The 24,326-nt window shown below is 43.4% G+C and overlaps 1 protein-coding gene across 4 annotated transcripts in view; it reads right to left on the minus strand.

Annotated features, from left to right (window-relative positions):
• col4a6 (collagen, type IV, alpha 6) overlaps nucleotides 1-24,326 on the minus strand; it is a 76,183-nt gene that overhangs the window by 28,582 nt on the left and 23,275 nt on the right. For all 4 annotated transcript variants that reach the window (XM_028992526.1, XM_028992554.1, XM_028992545.1 and 1 more), the window contains exon 4: nucleotides 8,719-8,799. In XM_028992526.1, coding sequence (XP_028848359.1) covers nucleotides 8,719-8,799 — 81 coding nt within the window. The remainder of the gene's footprint in view (nucleotides 1-8,718; nucleotides 8,800-24,326) is intronic.

The raw sequence follows: 24,326 nt of genomic DNA on the forward strand, positions 1-24,326 counted from the left end.
TTACAGTTTCATTTTTAGGCCTTACATGCGCTGAAAATCACTTTAGAGCACTTTAGAGTGCTGAAACAAGCCCAAAACATTTGACATTCAAACTTTTCTTCAGAGAAACAGTTATTCTTAAGTGTTTCATGTGTCAGACATGTAACAGGTTGATGGGAAAGTGTTTTTTCAAGAGAAAGTATGTTTTTCAATGTCAAACATGTTTTCACAAAAACAAAGCTGAAAACCCATGATATTTCAAATGTTGTTCATGGATACTGTTAGATATGTTGTTCTTAAGTCACTAAACTCAAACTCACACTGAGATCTGGTGCACTACAGTAAATATCGATATATACTACCAGTCAAAAGTTTGGACGAACCTTCTCATTTATGGCTCGTGTAAGACACAGGATTATGAAATAACACACGTGTAATGAACAACCAAAAACTGAGCCTCTGCAGCGATGGCAGCATTTCAAAAAACTGATTCATCAAACATACATCACTTTCTCCTGCTAAAAAAAATACTAAATATGTTTCATGTGACCTCCATGTAGTCTCCACAGAGGAGGGCGTCCAAACATGTGTTTGATTGCAGAACAAAAACCCTGTAAAATGTACAATGTGTGCACCTCGCTGGATCTGGAAGACATCATCCTCCCAGCAGATTTTGGTAATCTTACTTCAAGGCTATTACCAGGAGGAGGAAACAGTGGGGTCAAGGTTGGGATGGGGAGGGATGTGACATAAAACCTCAAAAAAGGCCCATTATGGGAATAAAGAGTGATTCAACAGTCACTTTGGATGCACACAGGCTAAGATAACGATGACTAATTACATTTACTAATGTGATCAACCCCCAACTAAGTGCATAATTGTAATCATATCAAATTGGCCTTGTTGGACGTACTTGTATTTAGGCACATAACACATTTAAATGAAGAAATCTGTATTGTAAAAATTAGGTAAAAGTATATTTACTGTTTTACATTTTATTACATTTAGAGCATTTATCAGTCACCCTTATCCAGAGCGACTTACAATCAGTAGTTACAGGGACAGTCCCCCTGGAGACACTTAGGGTTAAGTGTCTTGATACACAATGGTAGTAAGTGGGATTTGAACCTGTGTCTTCTGGTTCATATGCGAGTGTGTTACCCACTAGGCTACTACCACCCAGTAGTAGTTTTACTTAAAAAAGTAAAAGTTTACTAAAAGTAAAAGTACCCATCTAAAAATCTACTTCAGTAAAATAAAAATTACTTAATTTAAAATGTACTTGTACGCAACGCTAGTTGCTTTCAATTGCTTGATGTAAAAAAGTCATAAATCCTAATCCAAGGTCTTAGTGATCTCCTAATATTTGGGTCAGTGGTGGCTGAGGTGCCACTGAGCAAAAGCACCGTCCCCACAATCTGCTCCCCGGGCGCCTGTCATGGCAGCCCACTGCTCACTAAGGGTGATGGATTAAAAGACACATTTCGTTGTGTCACTGTGTGCTGTGCTGCAGTGTTTCACAATGACAATCACTTTCACTTTTTCACTTTCATGTTGTATCTGAAGTAGGGCTGCATGATATTGGGAAAATATGCGCTATTGTTGTTGAATATTGCGATATAACATTTCCCTAGAGAAACGCTTTTTAAATTATTATTATTAGCTATTAAAAAATCATTTATATATGTAATGATCATTCTAAAATAAACATGTAATATATATTCATCTGATCTAATTAATTCTAATTCAGGCTAAAAAGAAACAATATGTCAAGGAAGTTGCAAATATTTAGACTTCAAAACATTATGAATGACTTAAAACCCTCAGCAGATATTCTGATTTCTGGTTTGCTGTTACCATAGACCTGCCAACACAATATGAATTGCTTTCAAAGATTACTTTTTATTTACATGCAACCATACACTCATCAAGAGTGTCTTAAAACAAGAGCATATTTTAAACAAAATATTTCCTTGCCTTGCCTGTTTTTTTATTTATATAAAAATATTATTAAACAAAAATTAAATAAGAAAATACTATTAAACAAAGTGTACAGGCCTCAAATAAACTGGAATGTAGTGGAAACACTAACATATTGACAACATTCACATAAATAAAAATGAATATTAACATTACATGGCCCGGTCTAGCCAATAGCATTGTATCACCTACTTGGGAGGCGGGTATAAAGATAGTAAGGGTCCATCTGATTGGTCAAATCTGGACACACAAATGCTTGGCACATAAATTAATGCTGCGTCCGAAATCGCATACTACTTGAGTAGGTACTACATTTCAATTACATTTTTACATTTTACACTTGAAAATAGCCGTTCCCGCCATGTTTCGATTATGACGCCGCCTCACCCGCTGCCTTATGGGATAGTGAAGTGTCCATCGAATGCCTACTACAGAATTCGGCTGGAAGTAGTAGGTCCTCCGGGTACTTCTCGTCTACTGTTTTTCGAATGCTATGAATTCACTGCTCAGCTTGTCCGGTTACAGCCCGGTGTCTTTCTTCATCGTCATGTCCAGCCATCATTTCAGATAACCTGCCTCGCCATGCCAAACTAGCGTGACAAGCACAATGATGATATCATTGTGATATCAAATCAAGTGCCCTGCCCCTGAATACAACAGCATTAGGGGTGGTGTTTGTTCCAATGAAGTAAAATACTTAGAAAATTACAAATTACTCACAAAAAAACTACTCAATTACAGTGATGTGAGTAAGTGTAATTCGTGACTTTCAACCTCTGGTCAAACCTATAGATTTCCATCACTTTCTACAGTCAGATATGACCAACATCTACTGTTTCATGAATACATGGCAGCACAGAGTAAATAAATATCAGTGTATCACGTGTATTCAGTTCCTCAGCATCTTCCAAACATCACTACACAAATATTACTACGCTTTGCCGCTAGTGATCAAACCTGAAATCAATGTTTAAGCACCCTGAGCCGTTACAAGCACAACAGTTCTGGGAACTGTTGAAGCCTGGATCCACCCTTAAAACGTCAGAGTGGGAAAAAAAAAAACACTGTCCCAGTCATGAACATGGCGCTAATTGAAAACGAAGGCTTTAAAGAGGAGACACATGTTTCTAAGAACCTGCCGAATCTGTTTCCACTCCCCAAAAGCCCTCCCCATGGACACATGAAAGGCCCCTCAAAACAAACCCTTCTGTCAGCCTTCCGTCACCTCTGACCCCACTGGAAACGGATGTTATTGGTCCAAACGACTCCAACATGGTTTTGGGTTTTTGTCTTCTTTGCACTTAGCTGGAGGACCTTGCGGGTGTCATAAAGAGGCCTCTGTGTCCCACGGGAAGAGGGACCTCATTGGGCGTTGACCCCGGCCAGATGACAACAGCCTCTCTAAATATTTTGCAGCTCAACAACTCGGAATAGCTACACACTCTTCGCCATTTTTTTTCTCTATTTTCACCCTTCTCCTGCCTCTGCTATTCTCCTCTCCGGATTCTGTTCAGACCTGCCCATGGCTGCCAGTGCTGGTTTGAATGTTGAGTTCCAAGTGGAGAACTACAATATTTCCATTAAATGGCTCTTTCACACACACACACACACACACACACACACACACACACACACACACACACACACACACACACCTGTCCCATGCTGAGTCTTATCTTGGGAGTCGGTGCACTCCTTGACCTTCACATATTTTGTAGAGGAAACTGATCTCCAGTCAGAAAGCGAGGTGCCCAGATGCAAACAGACCAAATGTGGGACAAGTTGTGAGTTTGTGTGGAACAATGTGGGACAATGTCGACCAAATGAAGCAACGTTTAGACCACATGTGTCAGACTCGGCCGTGTCTCGCGAGATCACTTTGTATAGATCTGTTGTTCGGGCCTGGCAATGTGACGCACTGGAGGCGCACGGGCTGAGATTGCACAGCGCTTTGGTGACTTTGCTTCACAACCCATTTACCGTCTACGTGGGAACTGCTCCTGTACAGATTCAGCTGCAGGTTAAAGATTGCGTTTAGCAAGGAAACTGAAGCGCTGCATCTGTGTCAGGATCCGGTCCGGAATGGGGTTACTCCCTTCGGATGTCTCCCGTCTTGTGCTTCACCAATTAAACCCCGGTTTCGTGATGTCAGGTGAAAGCGTCCTTCATTCCACGTCTTCTCGTCACTCTTCGTCCTCCTCTCCGTTCACCCGCCGCGTCATGCCCGCATGGACGTGACAGAAAGACATGACCCACATTTGGACGGCACCAAGAGATCGGAGGAGCCGCGACTCGCCGGGAGGACGCCGCCAGCTTCCTTGTCCCTGGCCTTCCATGGCTTCTTGTTCAGCAGGGTCCCGACCCCTGCCTCTCAGTCCCGTGTCTGGCGGCGCTGAAGGTGAGGAGCGGCCATTCAGCGGGGCGAGCCGGAGACTGACAGGGAGCGGCGGACGCATGCGGACGGCGGACGAGGTGCCGGTACCACACTGGCCCGAAGCCGTCTGCGCTGGAGAACCGCCGTTCATCCATCTGGAATACCGGACCATTCATTCATTCAGTCATTTATCATTCCTCTCCGTTCATCTCATCCTTTCTCTCCTCGAATCGATTCCACTCGATTTCTCTTGTCCAGTCAAACCCTTCAGACTCTGTGTGTGGACTTTCCCCCCTCCTTCATGGACTGCTTCGTCTGGCCCACCAGGTGTCGTGCTATAAGAGGGGGGATTCTGTCAGGATCCGGTCCGGAATGGGGTTACTCCAGTTTCATTGTTGTCATGTGAAATGTTCCCTAATCGTTTTCCCCTGTGTTAATTGTATAAAGCTGCCCTGTTCGTTTCTGTCTGCTGTCAGGTCTTTGAAGTTATGTTCTGTGTTCACCAGTGTCTACGTCTCGGATGTCTCCACTGTCTTGTGCTTCACCAATTAAACCCCGGTTTCGTGATGTCAGGTGAAAGCGTCCTTCATTCCACGTCTTCTCGTCACTCTTCGTCCTCCTCTCCGTTCACCCGCCGCGTCATGCCCGCAGGGACGTGACACATCTGTAGTTTGTGTGTTGTCTGCGCCTAGTGTCGCCGGACCATAATCGCGGAGCTGTATGGGGTGATATTGTGGGATGTGAGCCATGGGCTACAAGTTTGACCTTAACATTACACTAATGCTGACTGGCCCACACTGGACCAAAAGCAGAACTTGCTTTCAAAAAACACTGAAGACAGAGAACAATTGAGGGATTTAACCTGTTGTAGCAAAGGTAAAACACAACAGGTTACATATGGAATAAAGCATGATTACATCCAGGCAAGTCTGAATTTGATATAATGGAGCAACTCTCTAGAATTCATCACACGTATTTCACACACAAATATAGATGTAGTTCTGTTTTGCTTCAGTCTTTTAATGAGGCTTCCAATGCACTCTTCATGAAAGTGATTAGTTGTCACATGTGATACACCACAGCACCCAGTGCACAAGATATTGTGGTACTGTACTTTTGCAGTACTGTATTGGTCTGAGGCAGGTTTTGGTTTTGACTTAGAACTATTACATAGAGAAGTAATTTTGTTGCGACCTTGTAGGGGTCTAATACGTCAGCAGTTGCATTAGAATTTCTGTCACTGTGCGAGTTCGGGGACGCATTTGCAGGCATGCTTAGAGTGAGGAGACAAGTCGTGCTATGGGAAGGGGACACTGGACGTGCTGGGGAGGAGGACCGGCGGCGCTTGGCCGGGGAGAACGAGGCAGTAGGTGAGTTGGAAAGGGAGTCTAGCCATGGACGCCAGAGCGCAGCGGGGATGGAACTCTGGGTCCGTGGGGAGTAGCGGGGAAGGGGGCGAGGGAAGGAGGTTGGACTGGAGGCCGTCTGGGATGGCAGGAAGGTGGGGTAACATGGGAGATTGTCGTAACAAAAGGGCCAGGCAAAGCGCAAGGTCAGGGACAGGCAAAGGTCGTGGTCATAAATTACAGTCGGGCGTGGGTAAAGAAGACTAGCGTCTCTGGGAATAAATTCAACAAAGAGCGGGCAGCGTCTCCTCGGTGGTCACCTGGATTTTATACTCACCGCTGCCCTATCTCACTTCCGTTTCCGGATCGCTGTCTCCCCGGCTGGTCTGCCGCTCTCTGGTGGGCTGGACGTGGATTGGCCGTGACAATTTCATTACTTGAAATTACCAATCAAAATGTGGGGCATTTTCTCAGTCGCCGAGGCTCTGGTTGCTATACTATTATTTACAATGCAAAGCAGGAAAAGTGGCATTGCCTGTAGGTCCACAGCTGATCATGGGTTGTATATTCACACAAGCCGGAATAAGTGAGGAATTTTATTGACAGTGAGGTACCTGAGGATACGGGACCATGTTCCGGTGCCAAGCTACCACTGACAGATTTATAGTGTGGATCTCTACATTATTCATGGTGGAAAAACTCCACAACACAGTGTTTTGCCATCATGTCCATCACCTACGAGCCATAAACAAGTCAATTCAAATGTTCACAACAAGTGCATGCAAACACACACAAACACGCACACACTGCAGTAAATTACCACAATGGGCTTGAGTCATGGTCTTCACTTCCAGGCAAGTTCCGAAGAAGCCAACTGAGAATCAGACATTCTCAGACATAGTAGAACAGGGGATGGAACAAAACACACGGCAAATTACTGCGAATCGCAAACATCTGTTCTAGCAAATGCCAAGTTTCGACTGAAGAAATGCTGCCCACCACCGAAAACATCATATTGACTGAGCTCTGAGGAAGTTGAAAAAAAATTGTTCAGCTCAGTTCAGATAGACAGTGAGTACCAAGAACAAGGCCAAAACAAACCCGAATTTTTACACCTTTCATCAATCAATTTTATTATATAAAATCATATAATGGGAAAAAAATCTGAAAAAAATAAACAGGACATGGTTACATATTAATGTCTAATGCTACTCTGATCAGTCCTAACTGTGTTTACATGAGTAACAAAGTGTGTGTTTGTGTGTATTCGTTATATATCTGACAAAATGCCAGTTTCAGGTCTGTCGATCAGCCGCTAGATTGCAGTGACATGTGGCGCAATGTGGAGGATTGTGGGTAATATGCGGCTGTGGAACAGGGCGTAATATGTAGTGTGGGGTGTCATGTGGCACTAAAGGTTCACTCAGTGGTTAGTGCAGACTGCGGGTTTAAGACGGGCTCCCCTTGTAATTGCTGTTTGGCTAGTCAGGTTTAAAATTAAGCTTTGGCTGCTGGAGATGTGGTCGATAACATATGGACACACACACACACACACACACACAGAAAGAGCTCCATGATTTACATACTCAGTATATTCTGAAAAACACATTAGTCAAGGCTGATTTGGGAAACTACTTCTTCATGCATGGGAACAGAGGAGCCGGAGGAACAAGAGGTTGAAATTTCCCACTCTTCCTGAAGAGCTACAAACCCATAAATCATCAACGCTATAAAATGATCATATCAACATGGAGCACAATGGCAGCAGAACTATTAATGTTCATAAACACAATCAAATAAATCATTCAAAGCACCCGGCAGGAGGTAAAAGGGAGCTTTAAAAATATTTACCGTTGGCATTACAGGGGACAGATATCAAAACACTAGCTTTAATCCTTTATTTGTACAAGAAATACTGTAAGCCTGAATGAAGCGGCGTGTGTGAAACTCCCAGGTTGGCCAGAGGAAAGGAAGGAAAAATCCATGCGCAACGATCAAATGAACCAATAAATCACTGAAAAGCACCGTAGTATTATTAATATAAACTCCTGAAGACACTGGAGGATTGCAGTTTAAAACGCTAACTGGACTGTCCTTCCTCGGGACATGGATGTCAGCACACACTCACACACCATTGCTCATGTTTTAATATTTGTCTAGCAACCATTATGTAAGCATGAACCTAACCCACTCACTAAACCTAACCTCAATAGTGAAAAAGCCACATTTGTGAGTATATTTGATACAAGTACAAAATAAGCAGCCTGCAGAACACGTAAGATCAGAACAGACAAACGCGGAAGTCGTGGCTCTTTAGATCTCTCTGACCAGTCCATTCATGTAAATCACAAAAAAAACATCAATGATAACAATCTGATGTGCCACAGCGTGAAATTGTTTAACCCCTATCAGATGATCTCGATTGTTCCAGAAGATCGTACAGGTGGGATAAGCCTGAACACAAGCTCTGCTCAGTTCCTCTGGTGCTCCTCTAAAACGAAAGCCCTAGATATTTAAACAAATTACAGACGTGCAAAAGCCTTGTTTATACTATGACTACTAAGACTTAATTATTCATTCATAGATAGATTGTGTATGCACTGCAGAAGATACACAGATATTCAGCCATCAGAAGTTTCTATACACTCATCACTTCCAAATTCAAAATGAACAGCAGCAAATTCTTGTTGTTTATATGGTCAACTAGGGAACAAACTAACAATGGCATTTATGCCAACAATTGCATGTAAGAACAGAAAACAGGTGAAAACAAGAAAAAAGAAAACCTGCAATTTGTCGAGAGTGGTCATTTGGAGTTTCGCCTGACTCTATGTTTAACCCTAAACGGCTGAAAGTGACAAATTACAGAAGTGCAAATAACTGCGCCACTGTGCACCAGGCTGAGCGCTACAAATCAACAATGGGTTAATGAATCGCACAAGTCCAGATTTTTGGTGCTTTGTAAGCCTTCTGGGCCAAAGGCTAAACTTGTAGCATTTTTAGAAGTAATTCATTAAGGGTACAGTACAAAGTTCTTACCCTGCTGCCCTTTAGCGGCACGCACGGACATGGTCCTGAGTGGCAGTCACGCCCGGCACACGGCTCCTGGTTCAGCCCGCCCTATGCGGAGGAGAGACAGAAGGAGAAGACAGTTCATTATACGACTGGCAGAACGGGTTAGCGTTAGCATGTTAGCTTTACATCACGTTGTTAATGGCGATGCTCGGCAGGTATCGGGCGTGCGGCATGTTACCATCTGTTGAAGAGTAGTGTAAATGTATCCTTTTGTTGCATTCTATTTACAACCTAACCATGAAACATGGGTTGGATTGGTCTAGGTGTTGTCTTATTAAACTCCTTTTTTTTTTTTTTTTTTTTGCAAATTCACCAAACTTGCAAAATGTTGATCAAATACAGAGAGCATGAGTGATTTTGTACATTTTTAAGAATTGCTTGCTGCTTTATTGCATGCAGTATACAGTACAGGCCAAAAGTTTGGACACCTTCTCATTCAATGTGTTTTCTTTATTTTCATGACCATTTACGTTGGTAGATTCGGACTGAAGGCATCAAAACTATGAATGAACACATGTGGAGTTATGTACTTAACTGAAAACATTTTTTATACTTGAGTTTTTTCAAAATAGCCGCCCTTTGCTCTGATTACTGCTTTGCACACTCTTGGCATTCTCTCGATGAGCTTCAAGAGGTCGTCACCTGAAATGGTTCTCTAACCATTTCAGTGGTTCTCTCAGTCTTGAAGGAGTTCCCAGACGTGTTTAGCACTTGTTGGCCCCTTTGCCTTCACTCTGCGGTCCAGCTCACCCCAAACCATCTCGACTGGGTTCAGGTCCAGTGACTGTGGAGGTCAGGTCTCCACTTTTGGTTAAGTACATAACTCCACATGTGTTCATTCATAGTTTTGATGCCTTCAGTGAGAATCTACCAACGTAAATGGTCATGAAAATAAAGAAAACACATTGAATGAGAAGGTGTGACCAAACTTTTAGCCTGTACTGTATGTACATGTGTGGCACAGTGAGTGAGCAAGTCATGCATATGCAATACGACAGGTCGACTCTGTGCTCCGCTGTCTGCGGTGGCATTGGTTTACACAGGTGAACAAAAGCAGAAGAATTTGATGCCGGCCTTATAGAGTCGTATAGAATCCATAGGAGAGGCAGAAAACCTGCGACACCCAGACAAAGAGCAACTGGATCCTTTTCTTTTAAAACACAGTTTCTGCCATGTTCTCACACCCACTCTCACAAAACGCCTTATAGACCTTTGTCCTGATAAAAACACCTTCCAAGAGGCCTTCGCTATCGGTTCGGTTGTAGGAAGATGAAATAACTGAGCTCCACATGTTGATGAAAAACACTTGACAGATCATGTTTACGTGATCCAGATGTAGAAGTGGACATGTGCAATACATTGAACCACGCAGTCACTCAACACAACAGGGACCATTCAGAGCAGCGCAGAATGAAGTCACGGCGAACTGCAGGACACTCCCTCCTCTCTCTGTCCCTCCCACCCGCTCATATGAATCTACTTAGAAGGAGGTTTGTTGGGAGTTTCTGGTGCTGCAGGGTTAAAGGTCAGCGGATACCATTTCATTGTGATTAAAGGATGAAAGGCTTCGGGGGGAGCCCGAGTGGCAGAAACCATGAAATAAAGGGAGGGGCCCGGGGTAGAGGAGAGAGCCAAAAAGAGAGAGAGAGAGAGAAAGAATGTAATTCACAAGATTAAGGCTAGAGGGGATAAATAACATGCAGGTTGCTCTGATTTAACAGTGTATGTGTGTGTGTGTGTTTGTACCTGGCTGCACAAGATTAAAGTCACTTGGGCTAAATTTAGGGGTACATTTAGGATTGATCTAAGTCTTCTACATAGGAATTCCATGGGTGTTTGGACAGTGGGGTCAGGCAAAATAAAAGCAATGGTATAATAAAACGTGATTTAAAGGAATCCTAAATTACAAGTCAAATGCAGAATCTCTTATCGTAGGAAGAAACTGCACTCCATTTAGAGTATAATTAACTTTATTTAAAGGTTAATAAATAAACTTTAATAATATACCAAACAGCAAACATGGCCATGGATGCCATGGAAAGGGAGGAATTTGGCACGAGATTTTTTTCCTACCCAGGAGATCCTGACTGCTGGCTATCCTATGAACTCTGGACCTTCTCTCTATACGAGGGAGAATGGATGTCCAGCACAAAAAGAGAGCAGGACGAATTGGAGAGGCAGGCCAATAGAAAAACGCTGTGCCACCCTCCTAACACGGCGTCTTTCAATTGGCTTGGGGGGAAGTCTGACCTCACTGAATGCCCTGAACTCAGGACAAGGTTACTCTGCACGGCCTGCCAGAGAAATATAGAGAGAGCGAGCAAAAAGCAAAAGACAGAGGGTCAGATCGAGGGACCGAGACACACACAAAGAGACAGAGACTGCAGACACACAGAAAGCCAACCCCGTTACCCTGCCTGGCACACTGACACACATTCAGTAAAAGACAGAGTGGACTCGGATCAGATAAATGGAGCGGCCAGGAGGGCGGGAGGGAGGTAGAGGAGAAAACTTGAGAAGGACGAAGGCTGTAGCCTTTCTTTGCAATGGAGACCCACTTTTGGCCTGTCCTCTTCCCGAGGCGGTTGGGTGGGATCTCCTTAATCCTGCTCCATACAGCTCATATAAAAGCTCTCCTGAGGAAAAGCGGAGCAGCTGAAAGATGAGAAGAAACCTTACAACCGCCACACCTTGGCATTCCAGTTTTTCGACAGATTTGGGGAGGGGGGGGGTGACGTTTTCTTTCTTGTTTTTTTTTTTTCGCGGTGCGGCTTACAGCATAGCCAAACACTCGGGGCATGTCGTGCATGTCGGGATGTGCACGCATGTATTCATGTGTTTGCGTGTCAGACGCTGGCATCTGCGTGACCGAGGACCCAGCTCTCTGGGTTTTGTTTTTTAACCAGACTCACAAAAACTTCTCCAGACAGAAGCCGGAATCATAGGATAACTTTGCATACGTGTTTTTATGTAGCTGTACATAAATGTCGTACAGTGAACTAATAGTAAATAGTGCATCAGAAATCTAACTAGTCAAGTTTAAAAACGAATCATAATGCTCTGTTTTTAGGCTCTTTCATATGCTAATACATTGTTTCTGCAGAACACTCGTTGCACGTTCATTTAATTTATCTTTTTTATGAAAAGGATTATTGATCTCGTAATGAGATTGGGTAACAAGCACTTATTTCTCACAATTGCTTTATTATTGTCACATGGTACAATGTGAGTAAGGGTGCTTTGTGGCAACAGTTTACATCACAAATACAATTGATGTTTTCATGCAGTATTAATTTTTTTTTTTATTATAAAACACAATTTAATTTCCTCTTTTAAGAAGAGCACACTATAAGACTGTCCACTGCTCACTAAGGGTGATGGATTAAATGCAGAGGGCATGTTTCATTGTGTGCACCATATGCTGACTACAACAATCACACTCACTTTTTAGATGAGTAAATACATTGTAAAAATGTGTGAAAATGGTATCACAAATTTGTGAATCAAATTATGAGTTGAGTACGCGTTCAATTTGGACTATTCATTTAAACTACCCCATAGTTACATTAAAAAAGAGACCTGAAGATAGTTAAACTGTTGATATTTATGATGAAACATGTCATTTTCTTTCTGATTTGGTTACACAGAATGATCAACAACAACAAAAACAACAAAAACAAAGGAATGCGCAGAATTTTGCGCAGGACGTTCACTGATGTTAGCAGATTATCACAATTCTTCACCAATAATCCCCTCATTAGTCACTGTCAGCTACCATCTGTTTACAGAAAGAAAGAGAGGAAACCACAGAGTGAAGAGTGATCTGGTCCTCCAAAGTGAAATGGAAAACAAATTCTGTACTTCACATTCTATATAGTGTACTGGTCATTGTGGACTACATAAACTATAATATAGAATTAGTAAGATGTTTAATGGTTTAAAGGTTAATATTTAAAGGTGAAATTTTCACTTTGTGAGATTATTTAAATATATGTTCATATATGTTATTTATGAGATTATTTAATATATGTTCCCCTAGCCTGTCTATGGTCCTGCAGTGGCTAGAAATGGTGATATGTAGAAAGTGTGCTTTGGCTATTCTGCTTCGCCGCTCAGAGAGCGGCAGCTGAGACCGTCGGATCAGGAATTTGTCCCCTTAGGTCGTCACAAAATATTCTCTGCTCAATGGAATTTAAATCTACGTGTCCAGTGGAAATCGTGTGACCGGCTCAAAGTGGCTGACCTTTAACGTTTATGCAAATAAACGCAGTGGGTGACAAACTGTCAGGATCAACTCTCCAGGATCCAAGGATCAGTATCTCTGAACCTGACGATCTGTAAATCACCTGTCAGCTCAATCTCACATCATGTAATGTGATGTGTATCGATCCATGACAATACTGCTCAAGTCATCATTTGGGTCTGAGTTCGGGGCGCGCTGTCGGATTTTCAAGCATCTTCATGTTTAAAGAGTGCAGAGTCTTTCCATCACTCATCTCACTTTCCACACTGTCATTTGTAGATCAAAAAAAATCTCAGCGGCATGCTTGTTGTTGGCCTTTTTTCCGCCCTCCGGCTCGATACGTTAAGTAAACTGTGTCGGGGTAACAGGAGATGACTGCATTCCAAACATCCAACCCTACACGGGCCGACACGTGCGTCGCCCAGCACAGCTGTGTTTGTGCACTACGTCCTCCCAGCATTCATCATTGGCCAATCCTCTTCCTCCCCCACGTCTTTACCATCGCAGGCAGTTGTACATTGTGTTTTATTTACAGCTATAATGTACATCATAAACCAGACCACCCACTGATCCTGCGCATGTGGCGCATAAACAAGACGGGAATAAGTACAACACGAGAGTATCACGTAAATACGGCCCCTTCAAAGCCTTTCCATGGTTTCAGGAAACATGTGCATGGAAGCACAATAAACGGGAAAGCTCCTCTTGGAATCACCACCGCATCCTTTCATGCTTTTAAATTGACGTAGCCACAGTTTAATCCAGCCGTCTGAGATTACCCCTGGCACGTCTGTGTTTCATTGTGAATAGTTTACTGGCAACGATATCCATCTTCCCACCATTCAAAAAGTTTATCAACAGGAATTACAAAGTGTCTGACAGCGGTGAGCGTCTGGCTCAAGACGGATTTGAGCAGAAAGCCCATCCACAGGCCGATCCTCGCTTGCAACACCAATACCCGCACATGCTCACTTATCCTTTCATCCTGTCCATTCCTGCCAGAACATCTACTTCTGAGATGCAGAAATGAAACCCAGTCGCAGCCGATGGTCTGAATTATAAAACCAGATGCGCATGTGGTGATGCCTGAAGTGGGTTAAATGCATCGAGGCTTCAGATTTCAGCGATGTTTATTAAAACAGCCTATGTTCAGACCTACATTATACTAGGTGCACAAGTTACAATTTATTCTTCAGAAATTCTACTATGCTTTTTGAAGACAAATCCAGCTACATAGGTCTGCTTGTTTATGACACACTTTGTGCCGCTCTAGAGAGTGTTGTCCCTCTGCACTATTTTCAAACTGTAAGGGCAGCACTATGTGCCTGCGTAAGGTTAAAAGTGTTCTCAGGGTTGAAAAAAAGAAGCACTTGGTAGTTATCCAATCTTTATTAATGTTCGTGCAAGCCATGTATTAGCAGTCATAGAGAATCATAGAGAATGGCGAAGTAGCACATGTGAGAGCTGTCAATAATCAGGCTCCGCCCCTTTTAAACTCATTTTGACCCCTCTGTGTTCATTCAATTGGACTTGGTTTGCAGATCAGCCCGTCCCATTGCCACTCTTTTGGACTGCAGCCTTGTACTAATTTGCCCCACCTAGTTAATCTGGAGTGCAGCGATGCAGACTCAGTTGTCCAACGTGGGAAAGGCAGTTTATGGGAGGCCGTGGGTCAATCCCATGGCACCTGATTCTTTGAAACCAGGTATGCTACACCTAATTCCTAGTCATATGACCAGAAGTATTTACAAGATGTATTACAATTGATTTTGGATCTTAAAAGTCATTAATTAATGTAAGATATGAATCAGGAGAAATCCTTCTGTTGCATTTCCAAAACTGATTTTAATGTCCAAGTTCGAGTTCAAGTTTAGCTTATTTGTCATTTAAACTACATACATGTTAGACAGTACATCATGAAATAAAACAACGTTTCGCCGGAACCAGGTGCGACAGGTAACATTCAAACAAAGTTACATACTGACAAAAAACGTATTTCTTCGTATAGTTTGTCAGAAAAGTAGGGAAATGTCGGGAAATGTAGACAGGGTGCATTTAATCAACACAGGTTGTGTAATGTTCCGAGGGAAGCTGTCTTCTGAAAAGCTGGCCCTCGGGAGAAACTCATTTCTTCTTCTTATGTTGAAAAGGCCAAAGCTATTTTGGAATGGCTTAAGATCAAACGGGTGAGTGACCTACAGCCCTGATCGCAATCCCTCTAAGAATCTTCGTAATACATCAGAAAGGCCCTCCACACGCTTCATCCAGCTAACCTGGATCAGTACAGGCACCTCCATAACTGTGCAAGTGTAAGCCATTAGAGAATGATCGTATCTTCAACATGCACTCTGGAGCCACCTCCGCAGACCTCAACAATTCCGTAAAAAAACAAATGTGCATAATTAGGAATGTACTTTACTTATCATCAAATTGCATTGCAGGCAGATGTCTGAGGAGGGGTTATCAGATTGTTCGCATGTAGCTTGGAGCTAAAATGGTGCTTTTACTGTTTTACAGCACCCTTGGATGGTGGTAGATTTTATCAAATAAAGTTCACGAGTTCAGAGCATGCCTTCCAGGAGGTACGTTTTTTAATCGCAAAAGGTATAAGAATTTACCTCATTTGGATCCAGGAGGACACAGAGTAAATGCAAGATCCTGTAGAGGGAGAGAGGGCAAAGTGGAAGAGTAGAACAGTTGTTTCTGCTCTTTGATATCCACAAACATATCGGTCAGACCAGCAATGAAATGTCAAATTGATGTACACCCCCTGCCCCCAAACCGACCATCTCAGGGGATCTTAGAGACCGGATTTGTAACCAGCAGCCCCCTTCATTAGGATCTCAATTTACACCCCTTCCAAAACAGAACATGCAGGCCTGCAGTCGTCAAGGCGACAGTACCTCGCCTTGGAGTCTGTCGACTAGACAATCTCTCCAGCACTGAGTCGGTGTCCTATATTTAGGGTATCTGTCCCCTCACAGGTCATCCAGCCGTCATTCCAATGTGTTGGGATTCCAGCTTCCCGTTCATCTACCCTCATTCCAACTCCTCTGTGCCAGCTAGCTGTTTCATAATGTTACAAAGTCCCATCACAAGAATGCCCAAAGCAATGGAAACCATGTTGCAATCTGTTCTGACAAATCACGTTCACCAGAGTGTGAGTCCTTTCTCTTTGCCTAACCAGCTCTTTTCAAAAGAAAAACCACAAAGCTGTTGCTTTTCACTGTGCCAACTGTGAGGCCAACTGTGCCCTCACACCTCCAAGAATGGGGGTTCAAATGTGCTTCACAAAGTTGGCTTGTTTGCATGTTCTACCATGTAGGTGTCCAAAAAAAAAGCACACTGAGTTGGTCACACTAAATTGGCCAGAGTTGACCCAGTATTGGCATTTTACACTGTGTGCTGATAAAGCAGTCAGTTGAAGCTGAACCTGAATCCCAGCGCCGATGGAGATATTGTGGCGTACCCTCAACCCGCCTCGCTGATGAAGATGCCCCAACATCAGAAATGCATGATTGATTGGCGCCATGCCGCAGTGGACTGCTATGTCAACAAGAGCACAGCACAGCACCACCTTAAATATCGGCTAATCTACACAGTCCATCTGTAGCAAACAACCGCGAAATGTGCCGCTGTGTTGCCATGGCAATGCTCATTCCAGTCAGTTAATGATCTATAAGAGTCTTTACTGAGTAAAAGAATCTTGGCATCTTGAAAAATCTAAAAGATTTTTCAAAGCTTTAGCCGGTAGACAACATCAGCCACAACATTAAAACCACCGCCGAGATACATCAGGAAAAAATCTATATGAGAGTCCGTGAAATGGGCCAATCAGAGCAACTGCAAAACAGCACATAATTAAGCAGTCTCGTAACTAACAAAAGTCATGGGCATGGATGAATGGGCTTGGAGGAGAGTGAGACAGCCCATATGGTACACCAATTATGGCTGACTGGTTTAAGTACTACTGGAGCATGCAGACGCGTTGAAGTTTCATGAACATATTAAATTACAGCTCTTATGGCCTCTTCGCCTCTAAGACAGCACAGCATGTCCGTGTTTACAGAGGCGGTCATAAGCCTGCTGGGCGGCCGCACTATGTTCCGTACAGGCTTAAGAAGATGAGACAAACATGGCTGTCAAGCTTCCAGGTCGAGGCATGCCAGAGTCCATTTTCTCTGATGAAAAGCAGCAGGATCCTGTCTGAGAGGAGGACATCCAGATTCTAGACCCCTGTCCCAACCCTTCCAGCCGCATATTCCTCCCATCTAATTATGTTTACGGTCAAATGTTACATCCATTTGGGTGTTTTTTCAGTGATACCCAACAATTGACCCCAAACATGTAGACAGTATAATGTAGTTACAAAAAAACATTACTCCATTTCGTTTATTTATTTGACTTTTTTCTGACTGACATTTATAGCCCCTTTGGCCTGAGATCAATTAGATTTCAATGAAAGTCAAATCAACACTATTTTATTGTTTTATAATTTACTACACAAGGTACCAGATTGTTAAGTGTTGAGGTCATGGTCAGAACAAGAACGGCACAGTGGTGTGTTCTGAAAAATCTCCAAAAGTTCTCGCTATGAATTAAAATTTTTTTAAATGAAAAAAAAATATTTCAAACTGTGGAAAAAAAAAAAAAATCAAAAGTGAAGTGATTGTCATTGTGAAACGCTGCAGCACAGCACACGGTGACACAATGAAATGTGTCCTCTGATTTTAATCATCACTCTTGGTGAGCAGTGGGCAGCCATGACAGGCGCCCGGGGAGCAGTTTGCGGGGACGGTGCTTTGCTCAGTGGCACCTCAGTGGCACCTTGACGGGTCAGGATTCAAACCATCAACCTTCTTTTAGTTTTTTTGTGAGGATGGCAGAATACAATTACCCCCCCCCACCCAAAAAAAGAGTGATTACGGGGATGCTTCCTTTACCACTAGACACCCACTGTCCCTATAAGATCAGGTGACATTTAAATAAACCAGTTAAAAGGCTGGGAGGGTTAACTGAGCTCCTGAAGTTTAGTGTTAGAGCAGGGGGCTTGTCAGAGTTGAGCGATACTCTTCCTGGAACTCATATCAGCAACGTGGATCAGTACGTGACTCCACACTAAACCACGATTTCACACAGATGCCGGGATTTAAACACAGAGCACAATACTAATAAGAGTTCATTTAAGAGTACAGCAATGTAAACATGATGTGTGTTGCATAATGTGTGCAAAGCTGAGATCGGAGCGCAGCAGTGACGATGACGCACAGCTGCAGAGAGCGTGTCACCTCAGCACAGCTGAGTGATGGGATTCGCTGGCCTTCCCCTCTGGGTCACTGTCCAGCATGGAGCTGCGCTGGAATCTCCCTGTTGAGCCAGGACACACCTTCAACACCCGCCTACACCACATACGCCATTCACACACACACACACACAGGTCCGGTCTGCCAGCCTTGTGTTATTAATAGAAAACGGATGTGTCACTGGAGACACCAGACTTTTTTTGGGGTGGTGAACGAGTAAGCGGGTGGAGTGTGTGTGTGATTGGGTGGAGGGGGTTATATGTGTTCATTATAGGAAGTGTGTGTTACACATAACAATCTATTCAAAGTGTAAATGTACAGTGTGTGTGTGTGAATGTGTGTGTGTTGTTTGCTCCCGTGCACACATTAGAAAAAAGGCTGGTCTTGGCCTCCATGTTGAAGACCTGATGAATTCCTCACCTCCTACCCTAAAGCAAACAAACTGGCTGCACTCCTCTCCTCCATGCCATCCCTACATCGCCACTGGGGCAGACAGAGGTGACTCAGCTGTGTTCCGCTCATCTCTCTTTCCCTCTCGGCCTGTCTGGGATTCTTTAATTAGCAAAGAAATCACATGACGACCAGACACGCGGCCGGATTCAAGCCCGCCCTGCTCGAGCTACGTGTTCTGACGATATGAAGGTATCACAGATATGCAGATATCCCACTTACTACCATTGTGTCCCTGAGCAAGACACTTAACCCTAAGTTGCTCCAGGGAGACTGTCCCTGTAATACTGATTGTAAGTCGCTCTGGATAAATGCTGTAAATGTAAATGTAAATATGCAGTTTCCTCCTCTGTCCACCAGGGGCGGTGTAACAACTAGTGGCTAAAGTGGATGCTCGCCTCATATGTACATTTACGACATTTATCGGGGTTAAGGGTCTTGCTCAGTAAGTGGGGTTTGAATCTGTGACTTCGAGTGTGTTACCCACAAGGGCTACTACCGCCTCAGAAAGCTGAGGAGAAATTCCGACCCTTGACCCCACAAATGACACATACACACAAGCTGCTAATCCCCAGCTAAAGACCATATAACACTCCATGTGCCCAGTTTGAACAGGCTGTGTGCATACAGATAAACCGCTATTTAATTAACCCACCATGTTGAGAGAAGGAGTAAAATAATATTTCTTCTATCCCCCATCACGCCATCATCTCTGCCCCTGTCGTTTCTGTAAAACAATGCCCTCTTTCATGGAAAGCTGGGGGAAAAGATGCATTTAAAGAAGCCTTTAAAGTACCTTCCCGTATCGCATGGCTTTTGTTGAGACACTAAATGTCTCTTCTTTTTGTCATGGGTATCTGTATGAATGGGCAAGAACAGAGTTACCTACACACCATTAACCCTAAAGCCGTTTAGAAGCCAAGGGGGGAAAAATGGGTGGAGTGCATTAAGGGAAAAGGAGAAAGGAAAGGATTTTCACAAAAGACAGCAGGAACAAAAGCAATGAGAAGAGGGTAAAAAAAATTAAAGTAGCTTTATTTGGAGTTTGCCTCCACTGATGCCACTTTCATCGTGAACATCTTAAGGCAATTGGGTGTTATGTTAGAACAAGTTCTTTAAAAAGAAGAAAGACTGAAACTTTGCCAGAGAGGATAATTACACAGAATGACTCAGAGGAAAGATTACAATGATATAAAGGAACTTAACATGATTAAGTTTTTACTAGAGGCAGACGGTCTGTGAGATGAAAAAAATACACACTGTTCCACACTGCATGAATAAAAAAAATGCATAACTGAAGCATGCAGGACCGAGACAACAAAGGGAAGGGGAGAAGCAGCCAGAGGTGATGTGGGGCAGAAAATAAAGCACAGCAACAGTGGCATAGCTCTCTTTATTACAAAAAAACATCAGTCGAAAAAGGGCCAGGGAATGAGACGCTTGCTGATATTGCTTCTCAAAAAAAAAAAAAAAATCAAAAATCCTTCCTTCCACCAAAGGTTATGAACAGTTCAGTAGAGACATCTACATCTTCTGCTCTCTTCCGCTCAGTGGAAGATTCGAATTTTATCCCATAGGCCGGTGCCTCTACAAGTATAATTGATGCTTCAGACGGATGAAGGTAATTTCTCGAATGCGCTCTGTGGATTTGATCATCTGTGCCTTCTACACATCAAGTCATGCCCGGGGATCTAACAATGCATTGGGAAAATGGGTGAAGAGATTAGCAAGAGAGAGTTAAGTAAAAAAAACGCTGAGGTACATTCAGTCTCACGGCCGTACACACCCCGCAAATGAGGACAGGCCGACTCTCAAACGTGCCCGTATGAACAAAAATGCACAAACACAGGGTAGATGTGAACAGAGAGGTGTTTATCTACACGCCACTTCCAGAACCACAGCAGCAACCTTCTCTGAACGGTTCTATAAGGGTCTGAAGGCCACGTCCACACATTTAGCAGCTTACTTAAAACCATGTGTGCAAAGCGGCCCAGAATAAACCAGTAAAAGTGGACGCAGTGTCACAGACGAGACTATTAATACCTTTATGGTCTGTCACCCAGCATTATGTCACAGCCTTACAGGGCTCTCCAGCGCTTGGTGGGGGTCGTTCAAATGAGAGAAGAGGGCTTGCCACTTGCTCTAAATTAGTGTCGGTCATATGGCCGGTATGTTTAAAAAAAAAAAAAAAATGAAACATGACTGATGCGCAATATGACCAAATGACAATCACACAGATCCATTACACTTGCAGCATCCAGAGCGTCTTACGATCAGTAGTGATAGGGAAAGTCCCCCTGGAGAAACTCGGGGTTAAGTGTCTTGCTCAGGGACACAATTGTAGTAAGTGGGGTTTGTACTATGACCCCCGTACTGTATAGATATATACTGAAATTTCTCAGAAAATAAAGTCATGGCACTGTGGCACTTTTACCTTAAAGGTGGCCCAATAATTAGTGCTTGCCTTGTAAAAGTGTAACCTTGGGGAGAGGAAATATTGGTGCAGCAAAAGACCTTGAAGGTCTTTTATAGGGACTTGGATCCTATTTCCAGTTTTCTCACTCACACCAGACCAGGTGTGACACTCGGAAGAAGGGTCAAAGGTTCCGGGTGGAGGGACTACAGACCAGAGTGAGATGGATGGTAGAAGATGGGATAAGCGGAGGTCACGTTGTAGAAACCAGGTGTGGTGCAGGTGCACATACCTGCACTTTACCTCCACCGCTGCCGTTGTTCTGTCACTCTTCTCGCTTTCCCTTCCTTTCCTTTCTTTTCCTTCCTTCCGGAGGAGTCTTTTTTTGGGTGGGGTGTGGGTAATTGTATTCTGCCATCCTCACAAAAAAACTAAAAGTGAATGCAACCGACCTCTGAACCCCTGTTTGGGATTCTTCAGCACCGCACCCCGGACCGATCGCCATGTACACTGATGACCTTTTAGCTCTTCAGGTTGGATCATGGGAAATGTAGCTGTTGCACTGATCCCCATCCACAGATCTGGCCGTAAAGGGAGAACAGTCCACCCGGTCCCATGGAGTACACAGCTAAAGGTCATGATGGGTTATTTTGCAGGGAATTATGGCAAACGATCAAAAATGATCTGTCGGCAGTGCAAATGAGAAGTTGGACAAATAAACTGGAAACCCACTTCAAGGAATACAGATAATCTTGGCTCTTCATATGAACCTTAACTGGAATGAAAGCCAATAACATCTGCCTCGCATGAATCAAGAACTGTTTGTGCTGCAACATCCAAATGGACCAGAAACGCCCCCGAGAAATGAACTCATCCTCAGCTCACCTCCGCACCAACTCGCAGCCAAAACTCACAAGGCAGGCGAACAAGCATGCAGGTGTGCAGAAAGCATGTATAATTCTCACAAATTTGACTGGCATGCAAGTCGGGGGAACTTTTGAGATGGACAGAAGAGAAGAGAAGCTCTTTACAGCATTTATCAGACGCCCTTATCCAGAAGGACTTGGGGTTAAGTGTCTTGCTCAGGGACACAATGGTAGTAAGTGGGATTTGAACCTGGGTCTTCTGGTTCATAGGTGAGTGTGTTACCCACTAGGCTACTAGTAGGCTACTAGATAGGCTACTTCACTGTTCCAAGGTCAACTGCTCTTCCTGTTTAAGCAGACATTGCTGGCGAATGCAGGTGCCTGAGTCGAGTCCTGGGGGTGAAGAGTTCACCAAAGCATCCTTTCTTTCCGGGTGAAAACCGTAACAATTCCCCCTAATGAGGGCTATTGTGTCTGTCTCCCCTCCACAAACGGCAGCGACTGCGAGCGACTGACGGATGGCTGAGAATAGCAGGTGTCTCGCTGTGACAGTGATTCGCGCTTCTCTCCATCCACCCCCTGCTGAGAGACCAGACCCTTCCATCCAGTTGCCCCTGCAGGAGGCCGCACTTACACTCAGAGGGGTGGAGCCGACTCGGTTCTTTGGGGTTTAATTTTATACAATTCAAACCACAGCACTTCTATTTGGGCATGTTCGCTAGTGGAAGGTCGACAGCATCCTCAGGAATTACGTAAATAAATAGATAAGTAAAACAAGAAAGACGAAGAGAAGGTGTGTAATTTTTACTGTCATCCAGAACACGATCATTAATTATATTTTTATAATTAGAGTTTAAAAGGGAGGAGTCTGTTGATGGACAACACTGCCCCCATCAATGTCACATCTGCACATTTTCTTAAAGATCAAGTTTATTTTATTTATGTAATTCCATGAAGCAACACGTTCAACTAGGAGAAACCCTATTTTTGGATTTTTCTAATTGTGTGTCCCACAGGGGACTTCAGTGTTCGTTGATGGAGTGGTGGATGGCGAGGAGAGGAACAGAGAGAGGAAGTCAGGAAGTGAGACGTAGACGGATCCCAGATACAGCTTCAGGAGGCAGAGAATTTGTCACCATAAATCCTCTTCAGAGGTCAGGAGGTTAGTTGCATTCTCCCAGTGAAGCAAAGTTCACTGCAGGTGAGGACTGTCAGCCTACCTGCCAATTAGTCCATCAAAGCATCAATAATGTAAAACCACTCTGTTCAACACGTCCACACACACACAAACACACACACACACACACAAAAAACTTATCTGCAACTTTTCACCACAGCCCCCAAGCCGTGATATAACACCATCTTCCACCACACGCAGATGTTTTCTGAAGAAAGGCGCATCTTGACACATTGTTATACAGAAACCCCTCTGAGGCACAAGATCTCGGTGATAAAAGAGGTGACGAGGCAAGGAAGGAGCGACACACGAACAGATTCGTCACTAACAGGGCTTCTGATGCACATCAGATAACTTCTATTAGACCGCTCCCTGGAGGGACAAAGACGTATGTGTGTGTCTATGAGTGTGTGTTGCCAGTGTGTGTAGCTGCAATATCTCAAGAGATAAAACACAAAGAGTGGCTTGTCCTTGAGATTAAAGGATCACAATAGTTTTTGGTCGTATTTCCATGATGACGATAGTTGAGAATAATACTCCTGCTCAGACATTCCATGACTCGTCTAACACAGACAGTTTAGTGAAAGATGGCTAGAGCGTTCCTGTCGTATATGATTTCAAATACAATCATTAAATCAATATTTAATGAACTGGCCTTCTGGGATAACATTATAAGCCAGAACAAAACCAATTTTTTAAGAAAGGGCAGTGAAAAGGGCATTTTTCACTCCTGTCTTTTTTTTGGGAACCAATATTTAGCCATTTTGCAATATTAGCTAAACATCATGTGATCATGTCAACATAACATTGAAGGACAATAAGACTATTTGTTCACAAAAAATACAAACACACACACGTATTTATATACGTATATGCATGTGTGCGTATAGCAAAATTGAAAACTAGAATTATTATAAATCAAAATAACAAATTATGTATGAAATGCAATAGAACGTAAAAATCTAGATAATGAAATTACACAGTCAGTGTATATAATTTTTTTTTTTGCACACATGCAGAGGTATTGCACAAAAGTATTACTGTATAGGTTTCATAAAAATGTCTGAATCTAATAAAATGTGTGAATTGGTAGGCATGCTCACACTGATCTGTGCTCTAC

The sequence above is a fragment of the Denticeps clupeoides genome, chromosome 1 (assembly GCF_900700375.1).
Source record: "Denticeps clupeoides chromosome 1, fDenClu1.1, whole genome shotgun sequence".
Taxonomy (NCBI): domain Eukaryota; kingdom Metazoa; phylum Chordata; class Actinopteri; order Clupeiformes; family Denticipitidae; genus Denticeps; species Denticeps clupeoides.